The sequence below is a fragment of the Garra rufa genome, chromosome 19 (assembly GCF_049309525.1).
Source record: "Garra rufa chromosome 19, GarRuf1.0, whole genome shotgun sequence".
In the NCBI taxonomy this organism is placed as follows: domain Eukaryota; kingdom Metazoa; phylum Chordata; class Actinopteri; order Cypriniformes; family Cyprinidae; genus Garra; species Garra rufa.
In genome coordinates this window covers 26,130,495-26,154,857 of record NC_133379.1, presented here as the reverse complement: position 1 = coordinate 26,154,857, position 24,363 = coordinate 26,130,495, and the positions used below count along the sequence as shown (strand labels likewise).

The 24,363-nt window shown below is 34.7% G+C and overlaps 1 protein-coding gene across 1 annotated transcript in view; it reads right to left on the bottom strand.

The window, feature by feature from the left end:
- Positions 1–24,363, bottom strand: part of LOC141292712 (NAD(P) transhydrogenase, mitochondrial-like) — a 62,816-nt gene that overhangs the window by 10,773 nt on the left and 27,680 nt on the right. Inside the window, exons 12-19 of the mRNA XM_073824752.1 lie at positions 20,237–20,347; positions 18,760–18,905; positions 17,208–17,403; positions 16,557–16,790; positions 14,273–14,433; positions 11,727–11,906; positions 9,249–9,408; positions 5,800–5,881 (exon numbers count right to left, since the gene is read on the bottom strand). Of these exons, the coding sequence (XP_073680853.1) occupies positions 5,800–5,881; positions 9,249–9,408; positions 11,727–11,906; positions 14,273–14,433; positions 16,557–16,790; positions 17,208–17,403; positions 18,760–18,905; positions 20,237–20,347 (1,270 nt within the window). The remainder of the gene's footprint in view (positions 1–5,799; positions 5,882–9,248; positions 9,409–11,726; positions 11,907–14,272; positions 14,434–16,556; positions 16,791–17,207; positions 17,404–18,759; positions 18,906–20,236; positions 20,348–24,363) is intronic.

The window sequence follows — 24,363 nt, the reverse complement described above, 5'->3', positions numbered from 1 at the left end:
TATTTATGTAATTCTCAAAACTTTTGGCTACGACTGTACAACTGTTCAGAACTGTACTAGCTAACCATGTGCTGATTAGCATCTTTAAGCTAGGCCTAAAACTACCTAAAATTGTCCCTACTGAAATATTTAGTGAATGCGCAGTCACAAGCCAAATGTGGGATGTTTTGTCAAAAATGAGTATAAAAAGTATACTGAAGATGTTATGATAGTGTCTGGTTCAATGTATATTCAAACTAATGAATCCTTAACTTTGAAAACAGTACTTTTGGCCTTTTACAAAGAACAATTGGATTTAAAATGCAACAAATCTCATAAATACCACTTAAATATTGTTAAAAATTTAATCATTATCGATTTACTTCTGAAAAGCAAAATCGGTCAATTATAACCCTTCTTATCAAATGATTATTACTGTTTCGGTAGTGACAAATTCAGGGAAAGGACAAATATTTCAAAACTTTCTGAAAATACAATATGAGAATTAACTGCACAATTACCAGAAATGTGTACCTTGAATATTACACAATTTGTATACATACAAATCTGTTAAAAATAAAAAAAACTACATAAAATTTAATGGCTTGCTCGCACCAGGTATTATAGACCACTTGGTAACACTTATGTGTGGCGACCTAAGTTAAAATCTGTCCCGACAGCCTCAACATAAGAAGCTTTGACGCTGTGTTACAAGTTCATCTCATCAATATAACAAATACTGAAAGCGCATGGTTGTTGAAGCATCTCTAGGGTCAGGCACACAGTCTTTCCACGCCCTGCAACCTGAGAGGCGTCGCCGGGACTGTGGAAAGTATTGCGTAGCCTCCACCTGTCGCTCTGCTCTTCACCGGCTCTTTCACATCACTGGGAGGCCTGGGGTACACTGTGCTCTCAGATCACAGGGCATTACACGTACACTGGAGAGGCAACAAAAGCCTCAGACAATAGAGCAACTGAATGACGATATTCAAACGCACTCTTTGAAATGGAGGAGTCTGACATACAGAGAGAAACAGAGAGAGAAGGCTGCCATTCAGAGTTTCACCAGACTGACCTGCAACTAGTGAGTTCAAACACTCACCCAGCAGCATTGACAACACTCAGACCCCCTCAGAGAGACCAAAACTTACACAGACTAAACTATAAGGGGTGTTTCCTCCGAGGAGGCAAGGGAGGCAGTGTCTCCTCAAAAATACTGACAAAAATAAAAGTGCAAATATTACAAAATATAACTTGTATCGCCTGTTTTCCTAAAGTAAAACTACCTAACAGTGACACCAGCAGGTAAAGTTAGAGCAGGAGCCTGGGTCTCTCCCGCTTTCCCTGAGCCCATTGAGTTTTAACAGACTCCCTAAAGCATGCAGTGGGTTTGGTGGGGGGTAATGATGAGAAAGAATGGGGGAAAGTCAGGTGAGATTAAGAAATGCCTCTATCATGATATAATGATTGGATGTGACTGGTTATGATCAGCTGTGATTGGTTAATGTGATAAATCCCGCCTCTCGTGTTTTTACAAGTTATGTGTTCACAAATCAGTCTGAATGAACAATATAATGGCGCTAATGGGAAGACTAATCAAAAAAGTAAACTCCTCTCACACTTCAGGGCTCTAGAGTGCGACCAATTTGGTCGCACGTGCGACCTAATTTCTCAATGGTGCGACTAAAAAAAATCAAAGGTTGCACCGGTGCGACCAGCCGTTCGAGGGGGGGAAAAACGAAACTCCGTCACTCTTAAAGTCTCCCTGTTGCTCAACAACAGACACACATTAGACCCATATCGTGGTCTAAAGCAATCAGAGATGAAGGACAGATCCCGCGCCCCCTCTGATTGGCCGTGGTCCAGATATTCATGTACGTGTGTGTACGTTTGAAAATGGATGTGATGCAGTCAGGCTGTCTCTACATGGCCAAGCGTTTACAATGCCTCCTCCGCAAAAACACGGACTGGATCGCGGACTCCATTCATAAAAACCGAATTTACTATGGCGCGGAATGCCACGTAATACGTCGATTTTTGGATTGATAAATCAAAAGTTGGTCTGTCACTTAATTCAAATCGCGATATGGACTAGTGTCTGTGAAAACTGAAAGGCAAAAAGACCGTTTAATATGAATCCTGCATGTTCCGTTTGCCTCTGTGTATTAATGGTGGAGACGTGTATTTTTTTACTACAGGCGTATAGGCTACTGAAGCACGCGTGTACGCTCCCGCTAATTTTTGGCATTTGCATCTCACATGAACAGATAAACTCAATCTCCAATCTCTTTCATTTGAGAAAGCATCATTTCATACTGTACACACAGAAACTTCACGGCAACCTGTCAAAATAAAAGTACAGTTTAACATGAAACAGAACAATATTAGTCCTGTATTACTTTTGTACAGTATAATGTACAGTGTTGGGTGTACAGTATAATGTACAGTGTGTGTGTGTGTGTGTGTGTGTGTGTGTGTGTGTGTGTGTGTGTGTGCGGGATGCGGGAAAATAAAATGATTCGCGGGACTCCCGCAATATAGAAATATCTAAACATAAAATATCTAACAATAAATAAAAAAATGTTATTCATCTATTGCACAAAAGCAGCAAGAACAACATATGATTAGTAAGAGCAAGAATAGGCAGTTTCGATTTAAAACTTGTTTGCAGCATGAGCATGTAGCCATCTGTTGATTTTTGGAACGCATCTCCAATCAATGGTGTTAAAGATATAATTCACTCACTGCTCAAAAGTTTTGAACAGTGCTGAATATTGCGTGCTTACGAATCACAACACACGTAGACCTTTATGAAAGATTAATTGTGCATAATTTCCATTGTGTTATAAGAGCTTTATGAGATCGCGTATGTACGGATGCACGCAGTAGTCATGCTTTTTTGTTAAGAATAACAGTTTTTTTGTGTAAGAAAAAAAAAATGTAACTAGTAATATAACTAGTAATATAACTAGTTACTTTCTCCAGGGAGTAATAAAGTAAAGTAAGGCATTACTATTTTTGAGAGTAATATGTAATATGTAATATATTACTTTTTTGAGTAACTAACCCCAACACTGATAATGTAGGTGTTTATATATTCCCATTTATAAATCATATATATGTTTGCCAAAAATTAAAAAGGTTTATTTTTCATTTGATTAAAAATAAATAAATGTTTATGCTTTCATTTGATTATGAGAAAAATTAAAACAAGAATTTCTAAAAAAAAAAAAAAAAAAAGATTGTAAAGCCCTATTGTTCAAAATGTTAAAATAGACAGTTTTGGACTTATTTTTTCACTGAAATGTTTTCATTATTACACCAAGTAGGGTAAAGTACCGGGAAAAAAATATGCCCCCACGCATCAAGCCATGAGGTGTTCAGTTTGAAGCCCTTAAAACACTTAATTTAGATTTTATTTTTAGTTAATTATCTTGAAATTTTTTAAGTTTAAATTTCAGCTCAGTACAGCACTTTAAGCACCAACACTTTTTCAGTAAGTTGCCTTTCTTGTAGAATTGTTCTTCAAATAAAGAACTTTATATTGACCAGATTGTTAGTTAATCATTTACAAGTCAATATTGCCTATATGGACAGGGATTAAAAATAATAATAAATAAAAAAATAAAAAAGTGAAATTGTAAAACTGCGGTGTTAAATGTGATGCGGTTGAAAATTTGGGTGCACCTAACTTTTGTGCTGGTGCACCTAAGAAAAAAAGTTAGGCGCACCAGTGCAACCAGTGCAAAAAGTTAGTCTAGAGCCCTGCACTTGGATAAGCACTTTGTTATATCTACAAAATAAGACTTAAAATGAAAACATGATCTGTGGGAGTTTTTAGTGAGTAATCAGCTTGGTGAAATTCTGCGTCTGTGACCAATATTTACTGAGTGCTGTTGACTGATTGTTCCTTGTTATTTGATTAATTGTTAAAATAAAATCTATTGTTTGAATTGTAACTGGCTTGAGTTATTATTTTAGAATAAATGTAAAATTCTTTAAAAAAAATAAACTGATCTGATTTATACTTGGTTTTAATAAATAGAATAGCCTATTAATTACACTGTTAATGTAAAAATACAATAGCTTTCTATTCTGCTAGTGTAAGTAATGTTTAACCAAGAAAATGTGATTGAAACATGAATTTACATTAAAAAAAATATGTCAGAACTTTCACCTCTTCAATTGTGTATATGGGTCAAAAACGTTAAGATGTCCACGTCAAAAACAAAAAAAGCACATTAAATGTAAGTAAAGTGTCTAAGGTTTCAAATTAGTTTTTGCCTAATAAAATGTCACAATTTGAGTTGAAATGTGTGTGTTCCGCGTAACAATATTCCTGTGAAAATTCAAACAACATGCTTATTTTGACTTGTACATATTAAAATATATTAAAGAAAAAGGATACCTATGATACCTAGGATAGTAGCACATTTTAAAAATTAGTATTTGGGGTGAAATTCATCTTTTAATGTGTCATAAATTGATTCTTGTAAATATGCCTGACAAGACTGTTACACTAAATGGCATTTTAGTGGGTGTCTACTATAAATTAGGGAAAATGTATGATATTTATTTTTTGCTCAGAAAAACAAAAACAAAAATGCAATTAAATTAAACAGAAAACTTTTTTGGGGTGGGAAAAACAACAACAATTTAAAGCAATTTTACACTTATTGTTTTTATGCTTAAACCCTTTTTCGTCTTTGACCCATATATATCAATTAATTTATTAATTATTTTTTTTTAATAAATAAATAAAAATAACAGAATAGTTACCAAAATTCAAATTGATTTAAAATATGAATATAATTTTTTTAAAAGGATTAAATAAAGGATAATTAATAGATAAATTACATTTTGACAGATAAAAAAAGGGTTTCTACTTGAGAAACATTTCACCCAGTGAAAAAAAAAATCTGGTTAGAAATTAGAAGTAAAGCAATAGAGAGAAAATTAAAGGTCCACTGAAGTGCCTTGAAACACGCAGCGTTCTTCTATGTGGTGACGTTCTTTTAACTGAAACAAAAACATATCGCTAAGCCCCGCCCACTAATTTTGAACAGCCAATAGCGTTCCATTTATATCTGCTCGGGGCAGAGCCGTTGAGCTCGGTAAAGCCGCATTTGTAAGCTTATGACAGCCACAGACTAATAAATTACCCCACAGATTCAATATGAAACTCTTGCTAAAACGAAATAGTGATAATAATCATGCTGAGGCTGTGTAGTTTAACACATGCCGAGTCCGACCGCGCATATGAGCGCATATGATCTCCTCCGCGTCTCTGTGTAGGGGGCGGGACACTACGGACTCTAGAGAGCATTTTATTGGACAGAACGTTTGATCTGAAACTGAAGTGCGCGGTGATATCATCAAAATCCTTGATTCATATTGGCGGAAGTGACGAGAGTGTAAGTTTTGAATGCCCATATCTTGTAAAAGCGAATTTTGTCACTGCTTTGAAACACACTAGCTTATAGATAATCTTAAAACTAATATATTCATACTAAAAGCCAAAAAACTTTAATTTTGATTTCAGGGGGACTTTAAGTTTTAAAGCTCGTTTTAAAGACTGGGAGAGTGAGGATTTCGGAAAAGAAAGGGGAGATTCCAAATGTCATCCAGTTCAATAATTCATAGGACATTGTTTACTAATAAGGGGTGTCCTGCATCCGCAACTGAGATGAATGGTGTTAACAGATAGCTTTCTCCTGGTATCGTGGATCTCGTGGTGCACACGTGGCTCAATAAAGGTGTCAAATAACAGTTCAACAGTAGAGATTTGAAAACGACTGTAGATGTTTGAATGTTTCTTACCTGACTTTCTTGCCCTGGTCAGTCAGTGACTTGACAAGATCAGCAATAGGATACTGAGCTTTTGCTGCACACAGTCCATAACCTGAAGTAAAAGACACAGCAATTAAAAGGTTGGAACACACCTAAGCAGCCGCTACTAATATATGAAGCCTTTGGATTGAACTCTGCATGATCCTGACACATTTTTATATTTTTAGTCATCATACCTCACCTTTTTTCTAAACGTGTCATGTGAATTGATTTTACTACAATAAATAATCCCATCTTATAAACAATAGGAAAATTGTTTTAAAAGTAAAACAAACAGAAGAGCTACTCCTACTCATTTGTAATTCACAGAGGAAATAATTCAAACTTGAAAGACCTGCTTGATTATAAACAAACAGTAAAGGAGGAAATTGCTTCATGTTGAAATACATCTTTGATTAATCTAAAGGCAGCATTAGAATTTGTAATAATATTTCACAAAAGTGTTTATTTTTACACCCCTGGTGTAGTTTGAAAGCAGTGCAAAATTAGCTGAAGTGGGATCAGAAAAAAAAAAAAAAAAAAAAACACTGTGCAACAAAGACAAAGACTTATCAATGCGTCACCAATAACCAATTTAGCACTACAAAGTAAGAAAAACGAATATAAATTCCTCACGCCAGTCAGTTTAAAGCCTCGGTTACTGCTGACACCTTTTGATAGGCTTGTCACAACAGCCTTCAAATCCTCCTGCTTAAACAAGCATGTCACGGTGTGTGCCGACTAACCCTCCTCGCTCCTAATGATTTCTTTACAGCACTTTTTTTTTTTTTTAAACAAAAAGACATTTCTCCTTGGGAAAACAGCCATGGTTGGCAAACTCCACGCTTAAACAGAAAAGTCTTAAATGTTTTCACAGCTGTCAATCAACTAAACTAACTATGACTACTTAAAATTATACGAAAATGCGGAAATGGAAACAAGGCTATTGCTTACTCAGTGTAAAGACTGAGCAGTCAAGGGAACCCCATTCAAAATACACTAAAAGGACAGACAACGCAGTGGAGGTTGATGGATGGATTTAATGGTGAATGAGGAGAGAAAACTTAAGTGGGTTCAATTACGTGTTATTTAGCTGTCCAGGGCTCAACAAAAAGAATGGACTTATCATTTGGCACCTTTCATGATTTGAACAATGTGAATTCTGCAGTTGAAATCAGGTTAACATTATCTAGCTGGCTAGATAGACTTTTGAAGCATCACTTAGAATAGAATTATAAAGAACTATAAACAAAACAGTTTATATTTTGATAATAATAATAATAATAATAATAATAATAATAATAAATGACTAATGTATTTTTTATGTATACTTTAAGAAATCAACATTAAAAATCTGAACTATGGATCTAAAAGAAAGTTAAAAAAAATAATAATAAACACCTCACACAAAAAACTAAGAAAACAAAACCAGAAACAAAAAAACAAATAAGTAAATAAATGAAACAAAAACGGGAAAGAAAACACACAAAAATTAAAAATCAGAAAACAAAAACAAAACAAAAAACTAAAACAAAACAAAAAGGAAAAAAGAAAACAAAAACAAACTAAAATAAGACAAGAAAATAAGACAAAATGAACTAAAAAACAAAACAAGAAAAACAAAAGCCAAACAAATAAAACAAAGGAAAATAATACAACACAAAAAGGAAAAGACCAAACTGAAAAACAAAACAAGAAAAACCCAGAAAAAAAAACCACAAAAAAGCTAAACAAATAAATCAAAGGAAATAAGACAAAACAAAAACAGAAACAAACAAATAAAACAAAGGAAAATACAACACAAAAAGAAAAAGACCAAAAAAAAACTAACTAAAAAACAAAATAAGAAAAACCCAGAAAAAAAATACATCAAAATGGAAATAAGACCAAACAAAAACAAACAAATAATCAATACAAACAAAAAACAAACAAAAAAAAAAAAAAAAAAAAACTAACAAAAAAAACTGAAAAAAAAGAAACACAAACAAACAAAAAAGAAAATAGAACAAAAACAAACAAATAAAAAGGAAATGAAAACAAAAATAAAATAAAACAACAAAACAGAAAAACAAAACCAAACAAAAACAGACAAGAAAACTGACTAAAAAGAACAAACAAAATCTAAATTAAATAAAACAAAAAGGAAAAACAAAACAAAAATTAAAACAAAACGAACAAAAACTAAAATAAAGCAAGAAAAACAAACAAAAATAAGTAAAATAAAACAAAAAAGAAAGCAAAAAACGGAAAACAAAAAGAAAATAAAACAGAACAAAAACAAAAATGAACAAATAAAACAAAATGAAAATAAAACTAAACTAAAACAAAGAAAAATGTAAATAAATAAATACATTAATAAAATAAAAAAAATAAAAAGCAAAACAAAAACTAACAAAAACAAAAAACTAAAAACAAACAAAAAAGTCTTTTTTGTTAGGCCCTACACTGATGGAGAATATAGGCTTTTGAACCTACAATCTTGATTATGTTACCAAAATCTCTCACATCCCTTTGTGCCTCATACCAACAGACCACGGCTTCACGATGCTCAAGTCTGTGCTGTCAGTAAACATAGGGCTGTCTCAGACATCTTGGCAGTGGCTTAACAGGCAACGGTCAAGAGGGAAAAATCTGGATGCCTCAGAGCGTGTTGGACGGCCATTTGTTTTAAATAAAAGGGCCGTCTCTGTTGTGCTTGGCCCTGCAGTCTTGTTTACTCTGGACCGTGCTGTTTATTATCATTTCTCCTTTTCTTTCTGTTCATATTCCCACATCTAATCGCTCATCTTTTCCACTGTCCTGTCGCCTCCAAGATCTCGATCTTCTCAACCTGCTGTCGGACCATAAAACGCAACTATAAAACAGTCCGTGGAGGAGAACAAAGCAGCGTGAGAGTCGCTGCCGTTGCTGGAGGCCGTTACGGAGGCCCCTGCTAAGATAGAACCAGTCACGGTCCAACCAAAGTATTTTCCAACTGAACTTCTATTGAAGGTAAACACAGTTAAAGTTCATCTGACACATCCTTCTCAATCAGTCAGCTGTATGTGGGCAAAAGTAACAAGGCGCGACCTTGCCAGAAGAGATAAACCTGACATCACCCTCCGCAGCTCGGCTCACACGAACAATGCCACGGGAGGCCAACCGCCAACACGCAGAACAGACAGATAAAAAGAGCACACAAATGTATCTAGGGCTTCAAAAAAACCAGTGAGAATTTAAGACCACCTTAGAACAAGTCCCAGCAGGCCTCAGGGTGCACTCTGGGGGGTTTATCCCGCACAGGAGGGGTCAGAAAATTACCCGTGATGTAATGGGGGTGAAGCGAGGTTGCTTTAACAGACATAACATAAAGGATCGTTTGAAGTCGCTGACGGTACGCTCCAGATCTAGTTGAAACCAAGGGGTTTCAGATGTGTGAGGCTACAAAGGGCCTCCATTACCTGGGACGATGATGATATTGTGAGCCTCCTTGATCATCTCCACCGACTGATCCACGTTGACCTCAGTGTGGGTACCTGTGATCTCCATGGGCTTGCCCGTGCCGGTGGATGAGGTGCCGTAGCCACCCAGAATGACGTTTGCCAGTGAGCGGTTCATGGCCTGGAGAGGAAAACAGTATGCACAGTATGAAAAAAAAGTAAAAAAAAGAAAAGGAGTGTCCAAATGACATTTAGACTTTATTAGCAGGATATTAAAGATAGCCAAAATGACTCGAGCGGAATTTGCATGTGAAGGAAAAATAAAAGCGGGTACATGTAAAATAATACCATTTGTCCAACCTAAAACTAAACCGTGGTGTTGAATTGTCAAGTCCCACTGGGGTGCAAGCCATGGGAGCCATTATAACAGGAACATCCAGTCTTTGAGATCAAGGTTTTTAAGACTCGCACACATGTGTTCTGTAATCTAATATTAATTAAGTTATGCACAAGTGAGTTCACATGACCTTTTATAGTTTTGATAAGTTAATGGTCTGTGTGATGAATTGATCCACTGATCAAAACGAAGTATTTGCTCATTTGAAAACAATCACTGAAACAGAAACAATAACATTAGCATTAGAAGCACCTGAAAATCTAGTAAATAACTTTAAGACATAAACTGCCGTTCAAAAGTTTGGGATAAGTAAGATTTGTAATGTTTTTTCAAGAAGTCTTTTCTGCTCAAGGCTGTTTACTTGATTAAAAATGCAGAAAAAAAACAGTAATATTGTAAAAAAAAAAATTGTGCAATTTAAAATAGTGGTTTTCTATTTTAATATACTTTAAAATATAATTTATTCCTGTTATGCAAAGATGAATTCTCAGCATAATTTCTGAAGGATCGAGTGACACTAAAGACACAGTTGCGTTAATTATTGCTTAATATTTTTTTGGAACCCGTGATATTTTTCAGGATTTATTGATAAATAAACATTTAAAAGAACAGTATTTATTTACAATAGGAATCTTTTGTAACAATATACACTACCGTGTAAATTTGTGGTCAGATTTTTTTCTTAGAAAGAAATAATACTTTTATTCAGCAAGGATGTGTTAAATTGATACAAAGTGATAGTAAAGACTTATATTGCTAGAAAAGATTTATATTTTGAATAAATGCTGCTTTTTAACTTTTATTGATCAAAGATTCCTGAAAAAGCATCACAGATTCAAAAAACAAAACAAAAATTTTCAAAAAAAATCACAACTGTTGGCAGCACAGATAAAGCAGCATATTAAAATGATTTCTGCAGTTATAGCTGATAAAAATTCAAATTTGCAACAAAAATAAATTATTTAAATGTAGAAAAAAATAGAAAACTGTTATTTTAAATTGGAATAATGTCATGATACACACAATACAGTCACAATACAGAAATAAAAGATGCATTAAATTGTTTAACTAAACAGCATTTATTTGAAATGTAATTTTTTGTAATATAAATGGGTTTTTTAAACTTTCCATTAAACTAATCTTGTAAAAATCGATAATAAAAAAAATTTTCTTGAGCACCAGTCAGCAAATTAAAATGATTTCTGAAGGATCATGAAAAGACTGGAGTAATAGCTGCTAAACATTCAGCTTTGCCATCACAGGAGTACATTAAAATGGCAAAGTTATTTGTGACCCTGGACCACAAAACCAGTCTTAAGTCGCTGGGGTATATTTGTAGCAATAGCCAAAAACACATTGTATGGGTCAAAATTATTGATTTTTCTTTTATGCCAAAAATCATAAGGAAATTAAGTAAAGATTTTTTGTAAAATTCCTACTACACATATATCAAAATGTAATTTTTGATTGGTATTATGCATTGTTAAGAACTTAATTTGGAGAACTTTAAAAGTGATTTTCTCAGTATTTCGATTTTTTTGCACCCTCAGATTCCAGATTTTCAAATAGTTGTGTCTCGGCCAAATGTTGTCCTATTCCTAACAAACCATACATCAATAGAAAGCTTATTTATTGAGCTTTCATATGACGTATACATCTCAGTTTTGTAAAATTTAACCTTATGACTGGTTTTGTGGTCCAGGGTCACATTTTAGAATTGTACTAATATTTCACAAAATTTGATGTATTCTTGATAAAACAAAAGCAATTTCAAAAACTAGTAGTGTACATTCATATATAAATTAAAATAATACATATTTAAATTTAATGTGTGTATGTGTGTGTGTGTGTGTGTGTGTGTGTGCTTATTTTATTTTTTTTAAATAACATGAAACAGTAATATAAATATACATATATATAAAGATTCATAAAAACAAATTCTATAAAAAAAATGTATTTAGCGCTTATGCGCTGAAGCAAATAGCTAACAGCAACTACAATGTTCAGACCACCATTCAGAATACAATATTAAGCCACAAACTACTTCATAAAAAAGAGATGGGAACAAAACCATGGAGTGAATTTGGAGACTGTAAACTTACCACACACATGATGTAGGAGAGGATAGCTCCAGAAGAGCCAATGAGGGCGCCCACAATGGTCAGCAAGTTGTTATTGAGCAAGAAGCCTTCAGCGCAGAGGGCCCAGCCGGAATAGCTGTTTAGCACTGTGATCACCACGGGCATGTCGGCCCCTCCGATGGCGGCTGTCAGGGTCACGCCCTACAAAGAAAACGAAAAGCGGGGTCAGAAAGAGGGTCAGAGAGAAAGAAAAGGGTGGAGATCAAAGGTTACGGCGATGACAAGTGAGCAAAGCGCAACAGTAACTCGATTCTAGCATTTAAACAAAAAGAAAGTCCACCAAAAGGAAAAATCACAAGCCTGAGGTATGAGCATTGTACACACGGTCCGTTTTTATGAAACGAGTCGGTTCATTTCCACACCGGGTGATGATGCAAATTGGAAATGTGATATAGTGCACACCAGAGCAACATATTTCACACAGATTTGGTTGCAATGGGCTTCAATTAAGGCATGAGGTGTTTGTCAAAACACAGTATTCGTTTCACTCGTCCATGATATCATCCCTGTATTATTAAACAATGTACCTTCCTCAGGGAACAGGCCTAAACAAAGCCAGCTACCACACATCATGTAAAAAATACCTTCGAACAAGCAGAAAGACGGAGACTTGAAGAATAATTGCTGTAAAAAGAGCCAGACACCATACTGCAGGTGATTGTTTATCTTTATGGAGGTAAAAGGAGCTGTATAAAAATGTCAGCTTCCTGATTATTGACAAATGACGAAAGACTCATGACGCCAATGTTTACCAGAACTCCGAAAGCCTTCCTTTGAAATATCATGATTGTGGTTTACTTCTATCTGTCATCATATGGTGGTGTGCTTTTATAGATTATATAAAATAAACAAATAAAACTAAAGCCAAAGGGATTGGGATTTAGGTTTCATGAGCTGTAGGGTTTACCCAAGTCACGCCGTTCTGAAATGCAGAATACAAGTTGAGTATGCTGTAGTTGCAGACACAGTCTTTTTCAATTTCTGACCTCACTCAAATTTGTAATCTCTACATCCTCATACCAAGACTAAGTGGAATACTAACCAAATGTGCAATTTTATAAACAACTGTCCCTACTTATGATAGCAGTAGGCCAATATATTGGCTGATGAATCATGTCATATTTAGACAAGTCTCATCAACGTTTCAGAGTAAATACTGTGGAAGTCAGTTTTATTGTGCACTTTTTAATGGCACAATAAACAGTATTTTTACACTATTGCTTTAAAATCGATTAATGAATCGATAATTGATTAATAACATCCAAAATAATATATACATATACATATATAATTTATACATATACATCCAATAGTCCAGAAAAAAAATGCAAAAAACCACACTTTCTTCCCTATTACTATTTATCAGCATAATTTTAGAGAGAAGTACAAAAACTGAAAGAAAAAAAAAAAAACTGTAATCTGAGACTTTAAAACCCTACATATTTAAAAAAACAAACAAACAAATACAAAAACACATTATTAATGTTACTGATAATAATAAAAAAAAATTTCTTCAATTCAACATTTTGGCCAATAGTTCAAACTAGGGTTGGATCGATTCGATAGACGATGCCATCGTCCATCGCCGATGGCCGATAGACATCACGATGCTGAGCCGGCATCGCGATCCTCCGCCCCGCCCCGCCTCGTTATGAATTAATTATTTAACAACCACCATTCCCTCAAAATCTGCTTACACAGTCTACGACGATCGTACATCGCGATGTTTCACATTAGACATCGTACGATGCCAAATTGGTCGACATCGCCCAACCCTAGTTCAAACAATGATAATTAAGGTTTTTTTTTTTTTTTTTTACAAAACACACACACCTTAAAACAAAATATCCTAAAACAAAACAAATAACAAAAACACCCTAAAACAAAACACCCTAAAATAACAAACACTAAAATAAAATAAAATTACACAACGCCCCAAAACACTCCTTAAAAACAAACACCCCAAAACAAAAACACAAAACAGACAAAACACCCTAAAACAAACCAAAACACCCCAAAATAAAACCACCTAAAACAAAAACACCCTAAAACAAACCAAAAACACCCCAAAATAAAACCACCTAAAACAAAAACACCCTAAAACAAACCAAAACACCCCAAAATAAAACCCCCTAAAACAAACCAAAAACACCCCAAAATTTAACAAAAACACCCTAAAACAAATAAAACACCCCAAAACAAAACACAAAAACACTCTAAAACAAAACACCCAAAATAAAACAAAAACATCCCAAAATAAAAAATCCTTAAAAACAAACCCACAAAAACAAACAGCCTAAAACAGACAACAAAGGCCCCAAAATAAAACAAAAATAACACCCCAAAACAAAACCCCATAAAACAAAAACACCCCAAAACTAAAGAAAACACCAAAACAAAACACCATTAAACAAAACAAAAACACCCTAAAACAAAATCTCAAGAAATTAAAAGAAAACCTGACCAAATAAAAAAATTTAAATCGAAAGACTGTGTGAACCCCTTACCATGACAGCAGAAAGGGCAGACACGGAGCCCAGGCAGGTCAGGCCAGTGGTATAGCTTGGATCAAGCATGTAGGGGATCATGCCGCCCACACTGGCTGCCATGAGAGTGGCGTTCAGCGCATGACGACCAGGAAGCATAAGGGGAGCCGAGTTCAGGAGACCTGCACGAGGAGGAGAAATCGAGTAAGAAGAGCAACACAAAAAGTGGGTTAGCACGTACACCGGACATCATGTGCTGTTTGGGAACACGATGAGTGAAATAAAATTAGGGTGAGAACTTCTTGGAAACGAGAAGCTTGTTTGAGTTGTGCTTTAAACAAAAGTACACAACTGCATGTCATGTTGTTAAAGTGCACTTTAAGCAGCTGCTAGCGCTCTGTAAACTATAATAATATGTACGAGACATATCATCAGCCTGAGACAAGTATGTGTGCACAGGAAAAACTCAGTAGGAGCTGAATCAATAACTCCTCAGCATCTGCTGCGTAACAAGTTAGCGATACAGTTGGATTGGGCGATTATGTACAGTATTCTACACCGGCCCCCCTTTTAGGCTGAAAGAAAAACTCACAAGGATAAAAATGAGACTCCTAATCTGCTTTATCAGTGTAGGCCTGCAGGCTTCAGAGCGGTGGTAGTGGTGGAGGAATGGGAAAGCTCCTGAAGATAATGTGTTCCAGCTTTGAGGGACAAGTGGAAAATGACTGGGGGGCGGAGGGACTAATTAGTGCCAAATTCTGAGAGGTTCCGCCTGGCCAAGCTTTAAACATGAGGCATGTGTGGCACCGGTGGGCCGGTGAGTTAACAAACAAAGCCGCACCAGACAGTGAGGACCTGGACCCACGACATTGGGATTTCTAATAGAGCTGCACGATTATTAGAAATAAAACTGAACCACATCAAACCTAGTGGAAATTTCAAATAAACAAGGCTGCATTTGAATTAATGAAATATGTGTTGCATGTTTCACTGGGTTTCCTTTGTGCCAAACATTTCCCAATACTTGTAATGAGAAGGGCTAATAAACCAGCTGTTGTCAAAAGCTTTAATAAAAGCTCCAAGGTTTAACTTTTGAAAATTGTACAGAAAAATAAATGTATTATTTTCATTTGAACAGTTAATTACAATAATAATCTTAGTATAATAGTAATGGTAATAACAACATTTAATATTTGTATTTTTTTATTTACATATTTTTTTTACTAAAAATAAAAAAAATATTACTATTATTATTAATTAAAAACGTTTAAATTGAACAGCTAAATATTATAACAGTAATTTTATTATAATAATGTAATAACAACATTTCAGTTTTTTAACTCCTTTCAATTAAACAGTTAAATATTACAATAGCAATGTTAGTATAATAGTAATGGTAATATTTGCAACATTTAATTTAATATTTGTATTTATATATATATATATATATATATATATATATATATATATATATATATTTTATATTATAAATATTACAACATTAATGTTACTATAATAGTAATAACATTTAATTTAATATTTATATTTATTAAACTTTTAAATTGATCAGTTAAATATTACAATAATATGTTAATATAAAAGGTATGTAATAATAGCAACATGCAATTTAATATTTATTTATTTGCTAAACTTTTCAATTGAACAGTTAAATATTACAATAATGTTAGTATAATAGTGATGTAACAGCAACATTTAATTTAATTTTTGTATTTATATATTTATTATTATAAATATTACAATCATAATGTTACTATAATAATAATAATAATAATAATAACAACAATTTAATATTTTTATGAATCCATTTATTTATTATTCCTATAATACCTATATTATATTTTTAAAACTTTTTAACTGAACAGTTAAATATTACAATAATAATGTTAGTATGATTTATGAGGGATTTTTTTTTTTTAAATATTCGTATTTATTAATTGATATATTATTATTAGTGATATTGATAATAACTTACTCTTTTGAAAAATCGGGTTGTTTTTCTGATAAATTTAAAAATTGTGAGGACTGGTTAAATCACACACCCAAAAATGAAAAATCTGTCATTGTTTACTCACCCTTATTTTGTCCCAAACCTGAATGGTTTGTGAACACAAAAGATGATATTTTGACAAAATTTCTCTGGGCCTCATTGACTTTTATAGTATGGACAAAACAACATAGTTTGTGCAGGGTGACTAAATTGACAGAATTATCACTTTTGGATGAACTGTTTAATTGTCGGGCATCTCATTAATTGTTATTGTATAACCAAACAAACAATTAGGACCTTGAAGTTTGCCATAAGCCACCAGAGATCCACTGAAGGTGACTCCACCGATGTAGGTCCCCAGGTAAGCCACGATCTTTGTGAGGTTGGCAGCAGGATCGGTTGCGAAGTGTGGATACTCCACCATGTACTCTGCCACACAGGTGAGCACGGCCGCCAAACCCACCAGACTGTGGAAAGCAGCAACGAGCTGCGGCAGGTCCGAAATCTGGATCTTCTTGGCGATGGTCAAACCTGCAAACAAGAAAGGGGAATTCAGTCCTGCTGGTAAACGGGTCACATCCCAAGAAGCGGTGCATGTGTGTTGATGTGAATCTGGAGTGCAGGTTGGGGGAAGGGTGTGTGGGGGGCATGTTTGGGGCGGGCTGAGACCTCAGGGTGGAAGCATCTGGAATCAAGCAGACTTCTGGTTTGAGCTGGGGCTGGTCGGGACGGTTTAAACTACATTCCAGCAGGTTTCCAGGAATAATTAGCAATTTAGATTAGACATGACTGGCTACAAAGCGTGATACCGTGCTGTGTGACTCACACGACCTGATGACCATTACCTGGCTTTGCGGGGAAATCACAAGGTCATGTGGCATTCACATTCACACACTTGGAGGTTCAAAGGCCGCTGACTAAAGAAGAAATGCACACATGTGTACTCACCAGCAGTGCCACCCACCGCCATGGCTGCACTCATCTGTGCCATGAGCTCAGGGGAAGGTTTCAGTGCTCCAAAGGTGGCGGCAATGCCACTAGCCACTCCGATCATGCCCAGGGTGTTACCGAGACGGGCCGTGGACTGGGTGGACAGACCCGCAAGAGCCCCCACGCAGCACAAGCCAGAGCCCAAGTACATCATCTACGCACAAGAGAAGGTTTACAAGAAGTCAGAAACAAATCTTCCAGAATCCATTTCTCTTTTGCACAACTACAGTATAAGACTCTATTTTCAGGAACTTATTTATATACACATTACATATACATTCAAAGCCAAATTTATTCAGACACCTTCAACATTTCTCACATTATCAGAGTTTATTCGCTGTAGTTTAGAAAATGGTCATAAAATATGACAAGAATTTAGAGTTAAACTGTGTCAGAACAAATTCATCTTGATAATGTCAGATAACTTTGACAGAAAGGTATGTAACGGATTACAATCAACCAAAAAATTCTGTTAGTATGACAATATTTACACAATCTATCAATACTTTGTTGACCAATTACCAAGCAATGCTTAATTTTGTTCAGTCTGTGGTGTAAAAAGGTCACATTAGCAATTAAAGAAAAAACAGTGTCTGAATCATTTTTTGTATCAATTTTTCTGGTAGACCACTGTATGAAGAATTTTTGGGTATAATATGTCAGAGTTTACTTTATTTTGCTATCCTCGCTTACATAAATGAACTATAGTGTCCAGCACCTACTAGTAAAAAAAAAATATCAAAAATTATATTTCGTGCCTGAATAAATTGGTTTGACTGTAGTTCTATGTTGCCTTAATTAATTTTTTTATTTCAGTTATATTTTAGTAGTTTTAGCACTTCAGTGTAAACAAAAATGTTTTTTTTTTTATTTTAGCTTTATTTTAATTAACAAAAATGATTTGTAATAGTTTTACTGCTGTCTTCACTGTAACTATGTGATGCGATCTAAGAAAACCCAACACATGGTGAATTTTTTTACCTTATGATACCATATGAAAGCTTTCAACAAAGTTGTCCTAAGACCAAAAGAATACCAGTTCTTGTCTTAGGACAACTTTGATTTTCCACTTTTTTGATCCACTTCAAATGTTGATTACTACAGTTTAAAGCTGGATCAAATGTCACGGACCAATAAGAGAAACACTCTGTGCAACCATACAGTCAGAAGGCTTTTCAATATACAAATCGCCTAGTTTATATCCCCAAGTCCATTGTGTTATTTTTCAGCTCAATTCAAGAGCTTTACAATGAATCTCAAAGCACTGTTTGGTGGTCATGTGACCGAGACTTCTCATTGAGTAAAAGCATCTGCTGTAATAAGCTTGCGCTGTGGTGCCATTCAAACTTTGAGCAGAGCAGAAAAAACTATCTGAGTGGCGTGTTAAAAAAAGTAGGACCATTCTATCCACTTTTGCTGTATAAACACTATATCGAACATCTATTGAACTCTTGTTAGCATTTTATCGCCCAGCCCAAGTTGCAATTAATTTTAAGTAATGCACTCATACCTGTTCAATGTTGTAGCCACTTTGAAGAGCCACCCCATAACCTCCAACAAACAAACCAGCAGGAAGAAGATACAAGTAATTGTACTCTGGAGGATCAGTGGGCCGCTTGAACATGTCCAACATCCTCTGAGTAACCAAGAAACCACCTTATCAAAAAATAAAAAAGCGGTATGAATAAAGGATGATATTGTCAACATCAAATTTTTTAAATTCATTTTAAGCAATAAAATGACTGATATTTTTCAAAACAGCAAGTCATTTCTGTGTGTAAAATGTCCTAATTGAGTTGCAGAGGGATGCCATGAAGAATGACGGGAGTCACTCATCTGTTGCTCATTAGCAAAGTATTTTTAAACCGCCATGTGATTGCATTTACATTAATTTTCCTGGCTTACGCTGTCCTAGCTAAGCAACTTACTAGGACGATTACCAAACCAAAGCTTTTCATTTGAAACTCAGACGGATATCCAGTTTCACTAGAACCTTAGTGACCCGTTCCTCTGGGGATCCCGGTGAAATATTTGAACTCAGAAGTAAATGCACTCAGACGGTTGAACACAACATATACAGCATTAAAAAGAACGTTCCGTTTTTCCCACAATTAAATGTGAAGGATATCCAGACATTACAGCCAGGGCCAAAGAATAAAATATGTTTTCATTCCTGTCATTAATGGAGCAGGTTCACCATAAATTCCTTGTCTTTTATTGAAATTAAATTGGAAAGGGCAATTGTTATTTTTTCCCTGCATGCACTTGTAACAATAAAAATGGTCGAAAAGAGGATAGGAAAAAGCGACCAGAATGTCCATATTTCTAACTCTACGGTTTATGGGTAATGGGACTGCGGGTCGAAACACTGTGTATGAGGAATGGAAATAACAAAAACCATCCTTCAACTGAAATTAAACACCTGCCTTCTGAGAAGATAAATATATAAATTCAGACACTTTATGTGCGCTGGAACACATATCAAAAAGCTGTTATTGGAGCATGATGAAAAATGTCTGCAAAAGCCTAGTAGCATGCCATTAAATCACTAACACACCCTCTGACCTGGACTGGCGTCTTGGCCAGCCGAACGAAGGGGTCATTGGATTCAGGATGGCATATTGGCCAGCTGCCCACTTCAAGCCTTTTTTTTCCTTTTTCCTCCTTAATGGCCCTGTTGGTTGGTTTTGAGCAGAGCCTGATTTATGACATGACCGAGGCTCTTTGAAGCAAAACTGCCGCGCTGACATTTCCTGCTTCAGGTGTGAGGTTTGACGGACTAAACTATTCCACCTGGAAGGAACGGAATACGCCGCTCTTCTCACGAACGCAAGATGCGGGGCAGCCAGAGGGCAGCGAGCGGCCCCGAGTACAGAGCCCTCACCTGCTCGCATCTGTAATCGTACTCGACTTTCAGCCTCCGACATTTTAGCAATGTTTTATCTTGCCTGTTGGCAGGTACAGGATCGTGTGTTCAGTGCACTCACCAGCAATGTTGACAGAGGAGATGAAAGCAGCCAGTACGGCCAGGGTCTCGGCCGTGCAGCTAGGAAGCAATCCACCACCCATGAGAGAGAGGCCACCAACAGCAGTCAAACCTGAAAACAAACGGCATCCACGTTATTTTCACAAGCAAACAAAAATAAATTGTATTTAAATTGTAACAAATTATAAAAAAAATATGGTAACACTTTACAATAAGATTCCATTAGTTAATGTTAATGTATTAACTAACATGAACAAACAATGAGAACAATACATTTATTACAGTATTTATTATTTATTTGTATTACCTATTGTTAACACAATCATTTATGGTTTAATAATGCATTAGTAAATATTCAAGTGTTACCAAAAAAAAAAAAATCAAAAATACTTTTAATTTCAAACAGCGTAGTTCTGAAATAAAATAATCTTAAATTAAAATAAATACATAAAATGGATTTAAATACAAATTCATTTTAATTTAAAAAATAACTTTTGCCTTAAATATATATTTTTTGTAGTTATTTCTTAAAACTGAAGGCTTGCTGCAAAAAAAAAAAACATTTCATGAGAATATTACTAATTTCGAATGGCTAAAGGAATGTAGAAAGTTAATTTCTAAAAAATAAATTTAAATAACTTTAATTTTAAAATAAAAGGTTTGATTGCAAAAAATATTAAATTTTATCAGAATAAACCACTAATTTTGAATGCTATGCATACATTTAAAATTATATGAATTTTATTTTTTTTAATTAAAATTATACATTCTTTCAGCCATTCAAAATTAGTGATGCATTCTCATGAAAAGCTATTTTTCAGTTTTAATTCTAAAAATAAGTTAACGCATAAATAAACAAATAATGCATAAAACATAATAAATAATGTTTTAATTTCACTAATACATTTTTAAATAAAATGCAGTTTAATTAAAACAATTAAATCTTTTTTTTTTTTTTTTTCATAATGCTAATAAGAGCTACTATACTTTCCATCCTAGATACTACATAAACTACACAAATATTAGTGACACGGATTGCAAAAAAAAGATCTAAGTCTTTGGAGAACGATTTTGAGACAGATGTACAGTCAAACCACAAAATTGTTCAGACACTAGACATATTTTTTTATATTTGTTTTTATTAGTTGGTGCAGGACACTATAGCTCATTTATGTAAGTGACGATAGCAAAATAAAGTAAACTCTGACATATTATACCCAAAAATTCTTCATACAGTGGATTTCGAGTAAAACTGATAAAAATTGGGACCAAAAATTATTCAGACACTTTGATCTGACCGTGTTTTGCTTAAGTGTTTTTCTTTATTTGCTTGGTAATTGGTCAACAAAGTATTAATATAGTATTGATATTGAATACTGTCATACTAACAGTTGTCTGAATTTTTGGCTGATTGTAATCCATTACATACCTTTTTATCAAAGTTATCTGACATTATCAAGAAGAATATGTTCTGATACAGTTTAACTCTTCTTGTCATATTTTATTACGATTTTCCAACCTATAGTGAATAAACTGTGTTAATGTGAGAAATTTATTTTGCTTTGACTAGTTACTGCATCCAGGCTGACTAATGAAACATATAGATAAATATTTGCATTGTGCATTGGTTTACAGCTTTGCTTCAAAACTGTTACTATTTCTAGTGAGAAAAACAAAGCTTATGACAACTGTTCCAGGCATTTTCACGTCTAACAACGCACAATTTCACTAGAAATCTGACGTAATGTGCTTGACACTGGCACCGCACTCTCAGCACTCACAACAAGTTGTTTGTAACTCATTTTGATCGGGTATTAACGAGGACAACACTGGCATCCCCAAGGGAAATCTGATAACCATCACCTCCTTAATCGTTTTCAAATGCTTCCGCGGCATTGACTCGACTGACCAAACCTGAGGTGGCCCTGATAGTTAGCGGTATCTTAAGTCAATGGAGTGTGTAACTGTTGGGAAGCATTTCCTCTCACTTTGTAATTCTGAAGTAACAATTGATCACAGACCAGCTCGCAGGCCAAAAGCACGCTACCACAACACTGCAGGAAACGCAACAGACGATTTGTAAACCTACGCAGGCACGAACCGCCACACACGCACCCACACATGCAAAGGTCTGGATATCTGTAAAATAAAACCGTTGGATGAAAATGAAAGATGCCGGTGTCTGCTCGAAATCCACAAATGGATAGCCATTGTTCTAATGGCTGGATAGTGTTTCGAACTTTCTGTGATCACTGAGGATAAAGCGATGAGATGTTTGGAAAGCAGGGCTGTTTTAGGCAATGACACAACCATTAGGTCACCACAACGTCGAAGCAAAACCAATATCTAATAGCCCAAGTTCATCAGTACAGATTCCTTGGATCAGGTGATGTTCAAACGTCCATATCAAGCGATGTGGAGTCATTCTGATTCACCAGTTTCAGGTAGATTAAAGAGCAAGAGAACTCTACTCCACCAGGAGCAAAGGAGTAACTTTACGCTTCTGGAAAAGCTCTCCCACACTTTCAATGAGAATGAGAAATTCCACATTAGTGGCTTAACGTCTCGGTCACTTTTGTGAGAGCTTCATTACTTCTGGCACCGAAAAAAGTGAATTCCAACTCGCTCACATTTCCAGGCCTGTGAAAGACACAGTTCAATAACTGTCAAATATGTAACACCTCATACGTGAAAACGACAAAGAAAAGCAAGAGACTGTCTCAACAAGACTAATAAAGTAATTCACAGGAAGTGTGCAGTAGGTCGAAGGAAACTAATTGCTTCGGTTGATTCCCCACACTCTCAATGTGAAGTTTATAGCTCTCTTGACATAAAGGACACTTTAATGCAGACCACCAAGGGCTTGGTGGTGTTAAAAACAATGAAACCTTTCCTGGTTTCTCAGCCCGCTGAGAGAAATGAATAAAAGCTTAACGAAGCACAGAAGCATCCTTGATCTGCCTGGCTGATGATGGTGTGGCCTTCTGAACACAGCTGAATCCTGGGTCCTTAAGTCTAGACTAATGAAGAGCTGAATTCACCACTTAACGGGTGGCCTATGTCGGCACATCAGACACTAACTCAAGGGTGGGAAGAAAAAAAAAATTAGGTGACATTTTCTGCCCATTAAAGCAAGTGGGTAATTCACACCCACTTGAGAGCCCTCCATAGCTAAAGGGCAAACTAGGATGAAAAAAGCGAAGCACTTTGATGACCTTTGCTTGTGATAAAATAAGACCCTGTGACACTCTTTTACTTTTCACATTTAGATATAAACACTTTGTTACGTCAAAATAAGACTTAAAAAGGCCTTAAAACACTAAAACATGACCTGTGGGAGTTTTTAGTGAGTAAGCTTGATGAAATTTAAAAGTAAATCTGTGTCTGTGACCAATATTTACAAAGCTTTGATAAATGATGATCTGAAAATTTCAAAAATAGTCAAAAGTTAACTATTAAAAAGAATAGCTGAACATAAGTTCACAAATGAAATATATAGTTTAAATTGTTACTGCCTTGAGTTACCATTAAACACTAATTTAATAAGATTCATACTTGGCTTTATTAAATAGATTATTGATTACATTGTTAAAGCAAAAATATATAATATACATATTATATATAAGGGTTAAAGACAAAAAAAAGGGTTTAGGCATAAAAGCAATAAGTGTAATACTGCTTTAAATTGCCGTTTTTCCAATATAAACAAAATATTTAAAAAAAAGTTTTCTGTTTAATTTAATTGCATTTTTGTTTTTGATTTTCTGAGCAAGAAAATAAATATACATTTTCTGAAAACATTTTTCAGGGTGTATTTTTCATTTACAGAAAACACCCAATAAAATGTCATTCAGTGTAACAATCTTGTCAGGCATGTTTAAAACAAAAATCAATTTATACATATTAAAAAATGAATTACTTTCACCCCAAATACTAATTAGTTGTAGCTCTAAATTTTTAAAATTAAAAATTTGCCACCTAGGTTTTGCCCATTTGTCAGTAAGATTTTACTCATTTAAAACAAAACACAATTTAATATGTACAAGTCAGAAAAAGCATGTAGTTTGAATTTTTACATAAATACTGTGTTCCACTGAATGACGAAGTAACATTATTTCAATCAAATTT